The 14,099-nt window shown below is 54.3% G+C and overlaps 1 protein-coding gene across 21 annotated transcripts in view; it reads right to left on the reverse strand.

Annotated features, from left to right (window-relative positions):
• Positions 1 to 14,099, reverse strand: part of ST3GAL3 (ST3 beta-galactoside alpha-2,3-sialyltransferase 3) — a 231,182-nt gene that overhangs the window by 38,380 nt on the left and 178,703 nt on the right. The window contains exon 1 of one of the 21 annotated variants that reach the window (XM_084958573.1): positions 10,025 to 10,053. Coding sequence (XP_084814699.1) covers positions 10,025 to 10,038 — 14 coding nt within the window. The 5' untranslated portion in view covers positions 10,039 to 10,053. 21 annotated transcript variants of the gene reach the window in all.

The raw sequence follows: 14,099 nt of genomic DNA on the forward strand, positions 1-14,099 counted from the left end.
AGGCCAGCGCGCCTGCCCCAGGGAGAGCCTGGACGACGACGGCCAGACTGCCTACAGAGGCCACTTGAGCCAGAGCCCAGGGACACCATCCCATCCCCAGGGCCCGCCCGCCCCCTCGCCAATACGTGCTGAGCCCCAGCGTATCCCAGGTACCACACTAGTTACGGGGAATACGACGATAAACAGCTCAGAGTCCTCGGCACGGACGCTGGGTAAGGCGGGTGGGTACACACAGAGGCAACTGGGACACCCATGACAACCCTCTGACAACAGCAGTGAGAGGGCAGTGGACAGTTTCTGAGCTCTTGCCGTCTTCTATATGCGGCTCTAGGTGCTCTGCGCACGTCATCTTCTTTCACCCTCATCCCCACAAGAGCCTCGTGGATCGGCGCAGTATGGCACTGCCTTCGGGACACGCGGAAGTCCCGGGACCCTGGGGGAAGCGCGGTATCAGCAGGGGAGAGGGGGCAGATCCAGAGGGCAGGGGCTTGCCCTGGGACGGAGGTGAGAAAGGGCTCCAGGGAGAGGAGACCAGTTCTACAGAAACGCGGTCGTGGCGGAGAGGACAAAAGTGGACCGGGAGCCGGGGTGCGAGGCGGGAGGGGAAGAACTGAGCATTTGCTTGCATTCCAGGAAGGAGAAGGCAGAGACGACGGAGGGGGAGCAGTGGAATGAGGCTCCGAGGAGGTGAAGGGGACGACAGGATCGGAGAGCAAGGGCAGGACACCGAGGGCAGGCAGCCTTTTCCCTGGGAAGAGGGGGGGCACGTGAGGACGGCTACTCTGAGAGGGGTGCTGGGCGCTGGGGGAGCCTGATGGAGAGCTCAACGCAGAGACTCGTTTCTCTGGGGACTCGCTGGGGTTGGGGACTGTGGGTGCCCAGGTGTGGGCTGTGCTGACCGATGAACAGTCAAGGCTGGAACAGTCACGGTGGTGAGCCAGCCGGGGATGGGACTGCTGAGGAGCACAGGGCGCGGGCAGAGGCTGGAGACCAGGACACCGTGGTGGGGCCAACACGTGTGTTCGTGTGTCTCTCTCAACCGTCTAGCAGCCCAGGGGCAGAAGCAGAAGAGGTGGCCGGGGTGATGTCACCACATGTGGGCACTGCTGTATGAGGCGACGTGGAAGGCCAGGGGCGGGCCAGAACTCAAAGAAAGGGCGGGGATAAGCCTGATGCCTCAGACCACGATGGAGGGTGGCGGTCCTGGCTTGGGTGGGGAGAAAGGCAAGGCCCGGCTAAGGCGGTTGGTCAAGCAAGACTTCAGAGTCCTTCTGCTCCTTCTCAGTCCCGTTTCCCCGGATCCTCACCTTCTACAAAGAGAACACCTGTCCTAGAAACAACCCTCTGTCTTGCCAATTGGACAGAGTCCTTCCTGACTCACTTCTTGTCCTTGGCGCTCTCTCACCCAATTCATCCGCAAATCCTGCTAATCCCTAAATAGACTGTAAATCCCTCCACTTATGTCTGTGTCCACGGCCACCGTCCAGGCCCACGTCACCACCGCTGACGGCTGCCGGGGGCAGGGGCCAGCTCCCGCTCGTGCCCCTCAGTCGGTTCTCTGGCGAGCCCAGCCTGCTTGTCCTAAATCGTCGACCGCGTCGTGATGGTCCACCGCCCTCTGAATAAAACCAAACTGCAGGTCACCAGGACGCATCCTCACCTACCTCGCACCGATTTCGGCCCTCCCCCAACACCCCCTGCTGCAGTTCACACTGGCTTTCTGTGCAGTCCCTGAATAAACACACACCTTTCCGCCCCAGCCCTTTCCCGAGCCCCTCTGGACCTTCCCGAGCTGGCTCTTCATGGCCATCTGGACCTCGGTTCACCTGTCACCTCTTGGGAGAGGTTTTCCCTGAGCCCTCTGTTTTAGGTGGGCTTCCTCCTCCCCCTGTGTCTCTCTCTCCCACCTTTGGTTTCTCTTCTTCATAAACATCGAGCACCATTTAAAATTATCTCGTCCTTCTGCTTACTCTGTCTCACGTGGACTCTCTGTTACCACTGGAGAAGGCAAGCTCTGTGTGACTAGACCTCGACCTATTTTGTTCCCTGTCATTCCCCCAGCACCTGGACTTGTGCCTGGCATAGCAGGTAGGTGCGCAATAAATATTTAGGAGCTGAGATCAGAGATCTGCCTCCCCCCCGACCTACGAAACCTCTCCACTTCGTCCTCCTTCCCTCTTGATGAAATGAAGGCTGCGTCCATCCATTCATTTACTGATGACCAACCTTTGCTCCTGGGCAGGGTCGTCCTATCTCCATCAGAGGGACGTCCTTACAACAGCCTCCAGGGCCACCCATGATCCCAGACACCCCGCCCCACTTCCTACTTTCACCTCCTACAGCCGCCTCCTATGCACGGTACCCCACACACGCCTTTGCTGCCTTGGGGCCTTGACTCGAGCAGTTTCCTCCAGAACATTCTCCCCCAGACACTCGCCTGGCTTCCCCCAACCTCTGTCCAGTCTTTACTCAAATTTCGCCCTTCCCGTGAGGTGAACCCTGACCTCCACCTGCCCCATCACCTTGTCAGACTGACTTTTTCTTTTTTCCCCACGGTATTTATCTTCTTCTAATTTATTAAATGATGTGCATCTGAGTTGTTTATTGCCGGTGTTTCCCTGTTAGCCTATAAACTTCATTAAGGTAAGAACCCGGCTTGAGGAGATTTTCCTGGATCACCCCGTGGGGCCCTAAACGCAGTCACAAGTGTCCTGAGAAGAGGGAGGCAGAGGGAGATTTCACCGCCTATGAGAGAAAAGGAAGAGTGTGGCCTTAGGGACAGAGACTGAAGCGCCGTGGCCCCAAGCCAGGGAGTGCCAGCAGCCACCAGAAGCTGGAAGAGGCAAGGAAACGGGGAACTCCCCCCAAGGCATCTGGAGGGAGTGCAGCCCTGCTGACCCCCTGATTTCAGCCCAGGGATGCTGCTTTTGGACTTCCGGCTTCCAGAGCCAGGAGAGAATAATTTGTTACAGCAGCCACCGGAAACTAATACAGGTAGAGTATCTTCGGAGCCCCAGGGGAAAATGGACTTTCCAGAAGAAGGGGTCAGCCGTTTTTTTCTCTGCTCAGAAATGAGACAGCAGGACAGTGAGTGAGCAGCAGCTGTCCACTCTGTGAGCCCCTCCTGCCTTCAGAGGAGGGGCCGAGGAGGGCAGCCTGGACGAGGGCCCAAGGGCAGGCCTTGTCGGCCACCATCTGCCCTGCATCCTCCCCAGTGCTTACCGCCTCAGGAAGGACAGCAAGAAAAGGCTGTTGCAGGAGGGTTCGAGTTCCAAACCTCCAGATGCCTAGGTCCAACTGGGGGCTGCTGGGTCCCCGCCTCATACTCAGACCTACTCCCTGAGCTCAAGACATACCAACTGCTTCTGGGGTCTTGCCCTAGATATGCTGCTGGCACCCAGGCTCCATGTATTTTAAAAAGGAGTCTGTTAGCTTTCCTTAAACCCAGTCCTCCTCTTTCTCTTTCTGTTTTTTCCAGTGAAAAGCACTCAAGGCACAGACTGAGGGGCAACCTATCAGGCTCTCCGCTGCCTCTGAGGCCTGAGCATGACCTAAGTGCTTCCCTCTGCAGGGCAGAGTGAAGGGTGTGCCATCTGTCCTGACCAGGAAAGTCTGGAGCCCCTGAACTCATGTGGCTGGATTTCGTCACCCTTCTCTTCACTGCCCCAGATGGGCAATGCATTAATGCGGAATGCTCTTAGAATTTTCCATGAAGCCCTCCTTGGCCCTGGCTAGGGGCTCCGTTCCTATAAGGAACAGCCTTGCTACCTTCTCTGGTCCAGAGGCTTCATCACTACTCTGGACTTGGGAGACCTTGGGTGAAACTTCAGGGGCAGAATCCTCTCTCTCCCCAAACACCAGCTCAATTGCCAAATGGAGTGGATCAAGCCAGTGATAGATGGGAAGAGTCCCATTGTCAAGGTGCACGGGGAGAACTGTCCTACGATCAGAATTCCAGCCCCTGTACAAACACGGATGCTTCTATTCCCACTACTGCTGCCATTTCTCACCTCTTCACAGATGTCTTGGTCCCTGCAAACCCAAGAGGTCCTACCTCTACGCCCATAACAAGCTAAGGGGTACTCTGAGAGAGAAACTGTCTTATTCCTGTGTATTATCTTTACCATTGCGTGCCTGCCACTTAGAACAGCACATGCCACGTTGTAGATAATGAATGAGCAAATGAATAAACAGCCACACAGTGGGCCCTGCACTTGGGACAGAGATTCGTCACAGCCAAAACCTACCGAGCTGCAGCCTTCAATTTCCTCTTTCACATCCATCCATCCTGAGCTCCCCTACTCCCTGCCGCACTCAGCACGCCAGGGCCATGACGCCAACCATCAGGAAGAGATGCAGACACCTGCTGTGGGTCATTCTAAGGACCTTTCCAATACATGGCCAATGCCTGGTAGAGTAAAGGGTCCTGGAGACAAGCAAGCCCAGCCCACCTTGTCCCCTCCTTGGAAGATCTTCAGAAGCTCTGTGTTATTGATAGGTTCGCTTGGGCTCAAATCCCTAGCCTTTCCCGCCCTCTACCATCTGGGGCCTCTATGACTTAATCTCTTACATCTGATAACCAAGACCCTCAAATCTGACGCTTGACTGGCCCTCTCCCCCCAGGCTCTGACTTCAGTTGCCTTTCTGGTCCCTGGCAGCCTTGACCATGGACTATGCATAGCTATAGACCGTGCATGACCCTGGAGTTTGGTAAAGTCTAGGACTACCTTCCTTGGCAAGTCCCTTCGCCTTACTGCAGGCTCAGCCAAAGACAAAGCGACAAAGAGAAACTGAAGCAACGACCATCCGTCTCAATACTGACAGTGGATTCCTTCCTCAAAAGGCAGGAAACAGGAGAGGTGAGCTTCCCCCTAACCCTCAACTGGTAAAACTCCAAAGCAGACCTGCCTTGACTCCTCCTGCTCCTCCAGTGGTCTTATTTTCTAGCCCACCTCAGCTGTTTATTTCTAACTTCTATCCTAGGCCAGGCCATTACGAACTAAAGTCCTCTCTAATCTCCATCACAGACTCCTACTCTCTGTCTCGACCTGCGCCTATAGCTCACCTGCTCTTGTAGTTAAACTCCAACCCTTCAGCACCCTGGGATCCTTGAGCCATTGGTTCTACTGTCTTTTCACCACCTTTCACCTCCTTACATTCTTACTGCTACTCTCAACCAGCTTAAATTCCAAAACCAATCATCAGAATCATCTCCCCGTATTCCTCCTCAACGTCTTTGCTCCTCTCTCCCTCTCTCAGCTAAAACACAACTCTGCTTAGATTCGACTTCCTACCTACTCTGGGCATGGACCTGCCCAGAAGAGTGCAGCTGGCTGGAGAAAAACACGTGCTGGTTCGTCTCACCTTAAACCCAAGTGAGTGAAAGATATGGAAACAGCCTAAGTGTCCACTGATGGACAGTGGATAAAGAAAATGTGATTACACACACACACACACACACACACACACAGAGGCATGTTATTCAGCCACGAAAGAATTACGTCTTGCCATTTGTGACTGCGTGGACAGACCTTGAGAGCATTGTGCTAAGTAAAATAAGTGAGACAGAGAAAGACAAATACCATAGGATCTCACTTACAGGTGGAATATAAAACAAACATACAAACAAAAAACCCCAAGCTCATGGATTCAGAGAACACACTGGTGTTTGTCAGAGGCGGTGGGGGGTATGGGTGGGATAGAGGTTGAGGGCTTACAAAATGGGTGAAAGGCTCAAAAGGTACAAAAGTCCAGTTATGAAATTGAATGCCCACCATGAGGACTTTAGCTAATAAAACTGTGCTGCGTACCGGAAAGTTGCTAGAGCGTAAACTTTAAAAGTTCTCATTACGAGGAAAAAATCATGTGATTGTATGGCGACGGATGTTAGACTTACTGCAGTGATCATTTTGTAATATATACAAATATGGAATCGCTATGCTCTAAGCTGGACGTAATACAAAGTTGTATATCAGCTGCACCTCAATAAAAAGAATCTCAACACAGTGAGAAAAAATTCTTCAAAAAATTCAAGGGATTGAGGCCCTTAAACTGCCTGCCAACTAGACTATGTGTCACTAGCCCTGTTAGTCTTCCATCACCCTAGGTAAATATTCATGCTTTCTTCTGACGTCACACTTCCAACACCTCCTCTTTCCTTCTCATTCTCCACAGAAGACCTGCTCACCACCGCACTGAAATATTTGAAATAATCAGAACGGAACTTCTGCAGACTCTATGTCACCACTGTCTGCATTTACGCCTACGTTCTCTTTCTTTTCTATCCGAAGCGTCCATACTCATAACTAAGGCCAATTTTGGTTTCCTAGAACTTATCCCTTCCTATTATCGTACGAATGCTATTCATCCGATATTAAAAAATATTCTTAAAAGCTTTAACACTTTTACAGAGTTCCCTTCATGCCGCAGTGGTTAATGAACCCAACTAGGAACCATGAGAATGCAGGTTCCATTCCTGGCCTCGCTCAGTGGGTGAAGGATCCGGTGTTGCTGTGAGTTGTGGCGAAGGTTGCAGACACGGCTTGAATCCCGCGTTGCTGTGGCTGTGGTCTAGGCTGGCAGCTGTGGCTCCGATTTGACCCTGAGCCTGGGAACTTCCATATGCTGTGGGTGCAGCTCTAAAAAAAGCAAAAAAAAAAAAAAAAAAAAAAAAACCTTTAACGCTATCACTTTTCCAACTGTATATTATGAAAAAATTCAAACATATAGGAGAGTTGAAAGACTCCGGTAACGACCCCTTGATTCAGTTTCCACGAGTTTGCATTTCTCTCTTTTCACTGAGACACGCCTTGAGAAGGAGCTACTTACACGCGTGACTTCTGACCTCTTGCCTCTCACTTCTCTTGACTCTGCTCTAATGGCTCCTCCACTGCTCTGTCACGGTCACCGGTTGCTTGCACCTTGCTCCTTCTCCTGGTCAGTTCTTAGAGACCTATCCGTAGAGTGATCATACATTCTGATTTGCTCGGGACCGTCTTGGTTTACAGGTCTTATCCTGGAGTAACCACGACGAAGAGCCACTTTCGCCCTCGGAAGTATCCTCGTGTGGACAGTGAGTTACACCAGCTCCCCGCTCACCGGCCGCACGGAACACAGGTGGTGTGTACTTGACTCTGGCTTCCAGAATACCACGCTTTCCAGGCTCTCCTACCACCCCGCTGGCCGTTCCTCTTTGGCAGTTTCTTCCTCATCTCCAGCAGCGCTACGTGTTGCTGTGACCGGGGGCTCAGTCCTTGCTTCTCTCCTCCACTCATTTATGTGCCAGTCACGTCCCTGGTCACAGCCTGGACCCTCTCCCTTGAGTGCCAGCCTTGTCTACCCCCCTGCTGCCATGATGCCCCGGTTTGGGTGTCCAAGAGGCATCTCAAGCCGGGCGTGTTGAATCTGGAGCTGCTGACACCCGGCCTAAAGCCTGCTCTCCTTACAATGAATGATTTCCCCATCTCGGTAAACGGCACCTTCATTCTCCTGGTTGCTCAGGTGAGACATCTGAAGTCAGCCCAGACGCTTCTTCCTCTCACAGCCACATCTGAGCTGTCCGCACACCTGTCAGCTCTTCCTCCAGAACATACGCTGAACGTGACAGTTCTTCCCACCTCCGCTGCTTCCCCTGTGGTTGGGGTCACCGTTGTCACTCGTGGATCATGACAACAGCCACCTCGTCGGACTCCCTGCCTCCCAACAGTCTCTTCTCACCCAGGCAGCCAGAGCGGCCCTTTAAGACGCGACTTACTCCCTGCTCGGGATCCTCCGTCCTTGTCGTGACCTCCAGGGTCCCCGCGCCGTGGACGGCACATCCCGACTTCGTCTCCTTTTATTCCCCACTCCAGCAACACAGGCCCCTCTCCTGTTTTGGGTCCCTGCTCGGTACTTTCGCACAGGCGGGTTCTTCTGCCGGGAAGGTCCTTCCACAGAGGATCGGCAACGGCCCTCCCTAACGTCTGCCGGGTCTTTACTGAAATGTCCCCTTTCCTGGTCGCCCCCCGCCCCTCCCCGCTGTCTAACATACCACGCACTTTATCGCCAGACCTGGGGCTCGGGGCCGCGTCCCCACTGGAACATGAGCTTTGAAAGGCAGGAATATTTGCCGGCTTTGCCCCCTGCTGCATCTCCAGCATTTGGAACAGCCCCTACCCCTCAGCAGCCACCAATAAACATGTGAATGAACGCAAACCGGGGCTGATAATAGTCTGCGTCGCAGACTTTCAGGAAGATGAAATGACATCAGGCCTGCAAAGTTCCCGGCACATCAGTTCTCAGTAACTGGCAGCTTCCTTGGCCTCGTCTCTCCCAGTTTTGGTATCAGCCATGCCCTCCTTCTCCCCAGGGTGTGCCAGGTCAGAGGCAGGGCTGATGGCAGTAGCTGCCCTACCCGTAGCCACCAAGGCCCCCCGCTCCCCCAGGACTTCCTCAGCCCTGGGCCAGGCTTGGCCCTGGTCCCAGATGCCAATGTCTCCGTTGAGCCCTGAGCTGCCCTGCTTGAACTCAGGAAGCGGAAGCCTGCAGCATCCCTGAGAGCGGCGTTCAGAAGCCCTGTGCTCAGAAACACATCTCTGTATCAAGGGCCCGGGGGCTGTTGCACCTCATACTCCAGCCTCTCACATACCCCCCCAAACACAGACAACAGCCCTCATCCGTAAGCTACTTCCCAGTTGCACGTGGCCTTGGCTGTCTCCCTAGCCGCCTTCTCCAGACTTCCTACCGAACCCTCCCGGGTCCCTCCCCGCTCAGGGTACAACCTGCCAGGAGTCTGGCCATCGTGTCCCAGGAAGGCTGGAGGCTCGGTCCAGCAGGGACAATGCCGTCTCCATAGGCAGCGAGGCGCCCGGGAATGACCTGTGTTCGGCCAGCTGCTCACCTGGCCCAGCCCCTTCTGGCCGTGGCTGCTCCTTGCTGGAGCAGCCGGAAGCCTGTCCCTACCCCAATCCCAGCACCTTTCCTCGCACTTTGGGAACTGAGGCTGCTCTCTACAGATGAGGCCCGGGGGAAGCAATCAGCCCGGGGCCAAGACGTCCGGGCTGGGCTTCCTTCTTTCGGAATCCTTGTCCCTGCACGGGGGCGACTAGGTCTGCTGGGGCCACGACAGAGTCGGGGCCTCCCCGCTGGCCTGCTCTGCTGGGGACAGTTTCCGGGCTCCCCTGGTGAGCCGTCTCTTCCCTTCCGCACAGGGGCCTCCCAACCTGCTGTCCTAGCACCCCGCCCCCCTCGGTCAGGACAGGGCCCGTCCCCGCTTCCCAGAGGAAACAAACGCCCCGGCACTTTGATTCCGCACCTCCCAGCCCATCTCGGTTTTCCTGCGCTGCCCTCTGAAGAGCAGAGGTCACCCTCTTAGAGCAACGGCCAGTCCCTCCCCTTCACTGTCCTAGGGTCCTTGCTGTATCATTCGCCCCATCCTTCTTCCTCGACTTTCCACGTCTCTTCTTGGCGTGAGGACTCTTCCCATTGGCGGTCCACGCACCCACGTTGCCCTCTGGGCATCACGCACCCCAGCTTCAAGCCCCGCGCCTCCCTTCTACCGCCCGCACGGGCGACTCCCTCCTAGGAGCAGCCCCCGGGCCGTGGCCACAGATCCTCGACTCTGAACTCAGCTTGACGTCAGCGGGCTGCCAAGCCAGCCCTCCAGCCACACGGCCTTCCCGGAGGGCTTCTCTAGCTCTCCTTCCCGCCGCTGGGCTCCCCTTCCTGACGCGTCTCCGCAGCTTCAAACGCTTCTCGACGTGTGTCCGGACACTGGACCGACTAGCGAAGGCCGACTGTTCTCAGCCTGATCTCACACCTTCCTGGGAAACCCTTCCTCTGCCTTGTCCTGGGTCCCTGGGCCCTGACTCCCCTGCCCCCCGGGCTCCAGCTCCCTTGGTCCTGGCCTGGCCTGGGTTGCTGGCGGCTGGGGCACCTCGAAAGCAGCGGGGCTTGTGCGATTCCTACTTGTGTCCCTGACGGTGCTTCCACGTCAGCAGGTTTTCAACAAACATTTACGAAATAATTATCATCGCTTTACTCTTACCTACGGTTTCTCATTGTACTCCAATTCTTTCGTCTTCACAACAGCCATGTGAAATAGCGGGGGCCACGTTTCCCCTAATTTACAGATGGAAAAACTGAGGTTCAAAGGGTTTAAGTGATTTGTCCAAGAAGAGAAGGTGCCGAGCCAGGTCCTTCTAGGATTCTGCAGTCTTTTTTTTTTTTTTCTTTTTCTAGGGCCGCACCCACGGCATGTGGAGGTTCCCAGGCTAGGGGTTGAACTGGAATTTCAGCTGCAGGCCTACACCACAGCCACAGCAACGTGGGATTTGAGCCTCGTCTGCGACCTACACCACAGCTCACGGCCACGCCAGATCCTTAACCCACGGAGCGAGGCCAGGGGTTGAACCCGCAACCTCATGGCTCCTCGTCGGATTCATTAACCACTGAGCCGCGATGGGAAGTCCGGATTCTGCAGACTTAAAGGATGAGTCAGGCACCTGGAGCTCTCAGACACCACAAGCGACTGGGACAAGGTCCCAGAAGAACATGTGACACGTGCCCTCTCTGGTGGATTCAGCAAGTATGAGAGATGGCGAGCCACACGGGTGAGACGGCAGGATGATTTGAGAGGCTGGTAGCTGGTGAACTGTTCTGCTCACACCCACCAGGTCCGTGGAAGATTCTGTTCTGGGCTTGTCTTGGTCACCGTTTTTATGGAGACCGTTTGGACAAGGACAGAGTGCCCTAGTCATCAAGTCTACAGGAGACAGAGAGAGGGGAAAGCAAGAGCTTATGCTGGAGCTCCAAGCAGAGCCAAAACACTCCAGAGAGGCAGCTACAGGGCCAAGCCTGGTGGATTCCACCACACAGGCTGAGCAGGAAAGGGGTGGGGACTTGGCGGCAGCATGTCAAGAACAGGCTGAGGGTCAAGGTGACAGGACCCCTCAAGTGGTGTCTCTGGGCTGTCGGTTGCTATGAGGAGCATGAGAAATGGGGAGACGCTTGCCCTGCATCCTTTCTGCCTGGCGGGCCACCTCTGAGCAAGCATGAGCTCCACTCTGGGTGCCTCATGAAGGGAAGAGCAATAAGGTGGAACCGACCCCGAGAAGAGACCCACCGCGGTAGGAGGGGCCTCACCATACCTGGTTAGACAGGCCCCGAAGACACATGACCACCAGCTTCAAATCTCGGCCACGCGACAGAGAAGAGGGAGTGGGCCCGCTCTGCGTGGCTCTGGGAGGCAGAACCAGGACCACGGGCGGAAGTGGCAGAAAGGCCAATTTGGGCCATAAAGCTAAAACTCTCCAATTACGGAGTGCCTTGAAGTGGATGGGATGCTTCTCGAGACGAGAGCCTCCGCCTCTACTGGGCATGGAGGGTGGAGGAGGTGGTTTCCATGATTCGGAGACGGGTTCTAGACCCGTCAAGCCTGGAAAAGTGGCAAGACGCAGCTCCCCCTGGGCTCCTCTGGGCTGAGGTAGACCCAAAGGGGCAGCAGGTCCAGCCTCCGGTCCGACAACTCTGTGCCAGCGTCCAGGGACTTTCTTGGTAGGCCGTCTACAGCTTAGACGACTTGTTTTCTCTCTTTAAAAGGCAAAACGCTAGAAACGGGGGAGGTTGTGGGAGACTATTTCCATCTCGCTGTCTCTTCCAGAGTTCTGGGGTTTTGCCAGGACTTAAGCATGGTATACACAACGCTGTTAAAAATAACCCCCTGATTGAACAGAAGGCGTGGGAGAGAGGGGAGAGCCAGGCAATTCTGCTAGAGGGTGGGGGAGGTGGGGACAGAGAGGGACCTTGTACCCAGGGACCCTGGGAAGGGTTATATTCCAGAGAGTTAAGCAGACTCAAAGGGACAGGGAAATACTGTCCCTCGTGGCTCCTCTTCAGAGAACTGCCCAGTAAGTGCCCCGCCTTGGGCGTGTCTCATACATAAACAAGCCACCCGTTTCAGAGGGTTCTCCCAGGATGGAGTCTGCCACGTTTCAGTCCCGAGTGCCAGCCTACGGGGCAAAGGTCAGGGAATGACGAGAAGGAGCAGAAGCCAAGAAAGGGGGACCACGTCAAAACCCACATAGAAGTCGAAGACGCAGAGGCCAGAGCAAGGCCTGCTAGATTTAGCTACTGGGAGGGCCTCGTGATGTGTGTGAAGGCTCCCAGACACTTCCTCCTCCAGCTAGACATCTGATAGAAATGGAATGATCTTACATGCACGGCGCCATAAATTGCTTTTGAAAAAGTTTAACAATAAGCGGGGGGGGGGGGGAGTCATGTCAGGAAATAAAGTCTGATATCATTTTTTACGGTAATGATCGCTTCCTCACACGGACACGCTATATTTCCTTAATGATTCTCAACGAAGAGACACGGTGTTTCCCATTTTGAGGTGTCATAAACAGGCTGCCGCAAGCATCACAGCAAAAAAAAAAAAAAAAACACTTGCATGCATAGATATGGTTATTTCCTTGGGGTGACTCTCGAGAAGCAGACCTGCCGGATGAAATGAAATTCACATTTTATACTTTATTACACTTTGCGTCTCATAATTTTTGAGAGAACAAAACTTTGTTCTCATGCTTTCCTCTCCTGGCTCTTGGCCACTCTTTCCCGCTGTTTCATGAGTCCTCCTCCTGTCCATCCCTCATGAGTGCGTGTTCCTTAGAATCGTGTCCTTCTGTTTTGCCTCTTCTTCCTCCAAACATGATAAGCCCAGATGCCCACCAGAGCCAAGAAGTGACCATGAGTAAGTTAATCGGGCCAGATGTAAGGCAATGAGAAGGGGCAGGGTTACGGCACGTTAGCGTGGACACACTTCCTAAGAGGAGTCCATTACGCGAAAACACGGTGCCAGCCACTCAAAACATGTCTACTTCGGCTTGTCAGCTGCCAGGTGGGGGCCCAGTCCACACACTTGCCCTGCACGCTCTCATCCACTGCCCAAACGCCGTCCACAGGCTGAGATTCCTGCTGCATCATCTCTGACTCTGACCTCTCCTCCTAGCCTCCCGACTCACACATGTCAGTGATTACTTTACACTTTTTCTTACGTGTCCTGGAGGCATCTCAGATGCCACACGCCTGCCGCAACCAAACCTGGGATCTCTCCCCTTTTCTCTTCTCCCAACGAGAGCCAGAATTCTAAAATCAGAGATAAGAGCCCTTCTTCTTGGGTTCTCTATTGCAATGAATGGCACTCCTATTTTTCTTATCTTTGAAGACAGAAACCTGGGAGTTACTCCAGATTCTCCCCTCTCCCCTGCCGTCCATCCTCAGTTAATCATCAGATGAATTCAGCAGGCATAATGGGCACTTAACTGAGCACCTACGCAGTGCCAGGTGCTGTCGGGTGCTAGCGCTGGCTGCCAAGAGGCATGATCCACTCCCACCCCAGAAGGGGAGAGAGCCAGCAACGTCACCATCAGATGTGGTGGTGGGAGGAGGGCCACCCAAGACGTGCTGGGAGGAGAGAGGGATCTTCATTCTATTTTCTAAGTGTCCCTCGAATGGCGGCTAATCTCTATCCCCATGGGACTGCCTTCGGCAGCTCCTACAGCAGCCTCCGAACTGATTTTCACACTCCCTAGTTCCCGCCTCTAGTTCATCTTCCATATTGGGTTAGAGCAGCCTTCCTTCCCAAGTAACAAATCTGATCACACAGTCTCTCCATCTGTTTTCCCCCTCAGCCATGGCAGGTGGAAGTTCAGGAGCCAGGGATGGAACCTGAGCCAGAGCAGTGACCACACCGAATCCTCAACTGCTAGGCCACCAGGGAGCTCCTGATCACGCAGTCTCTTATCTTCTGTCTAAAACATGTTGCTCATTTCCACGTGTCCTTCAGGATGGAATCGAAATCTTTTCCAGTGATGTGCAAGGTCTCCCTGGGTCTGACCCTGCATGACCTCTAGTTTTCCAGCATCCTAGGATGTAACACGATATCCCAAACATGCCGGAGCCCTTGCAGGTGCCTGAATATCCCTGGGTATCTCACGCTCTAGCTTATGTATTTCCTGTCTACAACACCTGCCCTGCTATTTTTCAATTGCCTGACTCCTATGTAATCTTTAGGACTTGGATAAAACATCACATCCTTCAAAAAGCCTTGGGGACTTCGCCCC

The sequence above is a fragment of the Sus scrofa genome, chromosome 6 (genome assembly GCF_054392235.1).
Source record: "Sus scrofa isolate SSC_HxYL_T2T_F1_AM1 chromosome 6, Sscrofa_HxYL_maternal_Yorkshire_Landrace_v2.0, whole genome shotgun sequence".
NCBI classification, from domain to species: domain Eukaryota; kingdom Metazoa; phylum Chordata; class Mammalia; order Artiodactyla; family Suidae; genus Sus; species Sus scrofa.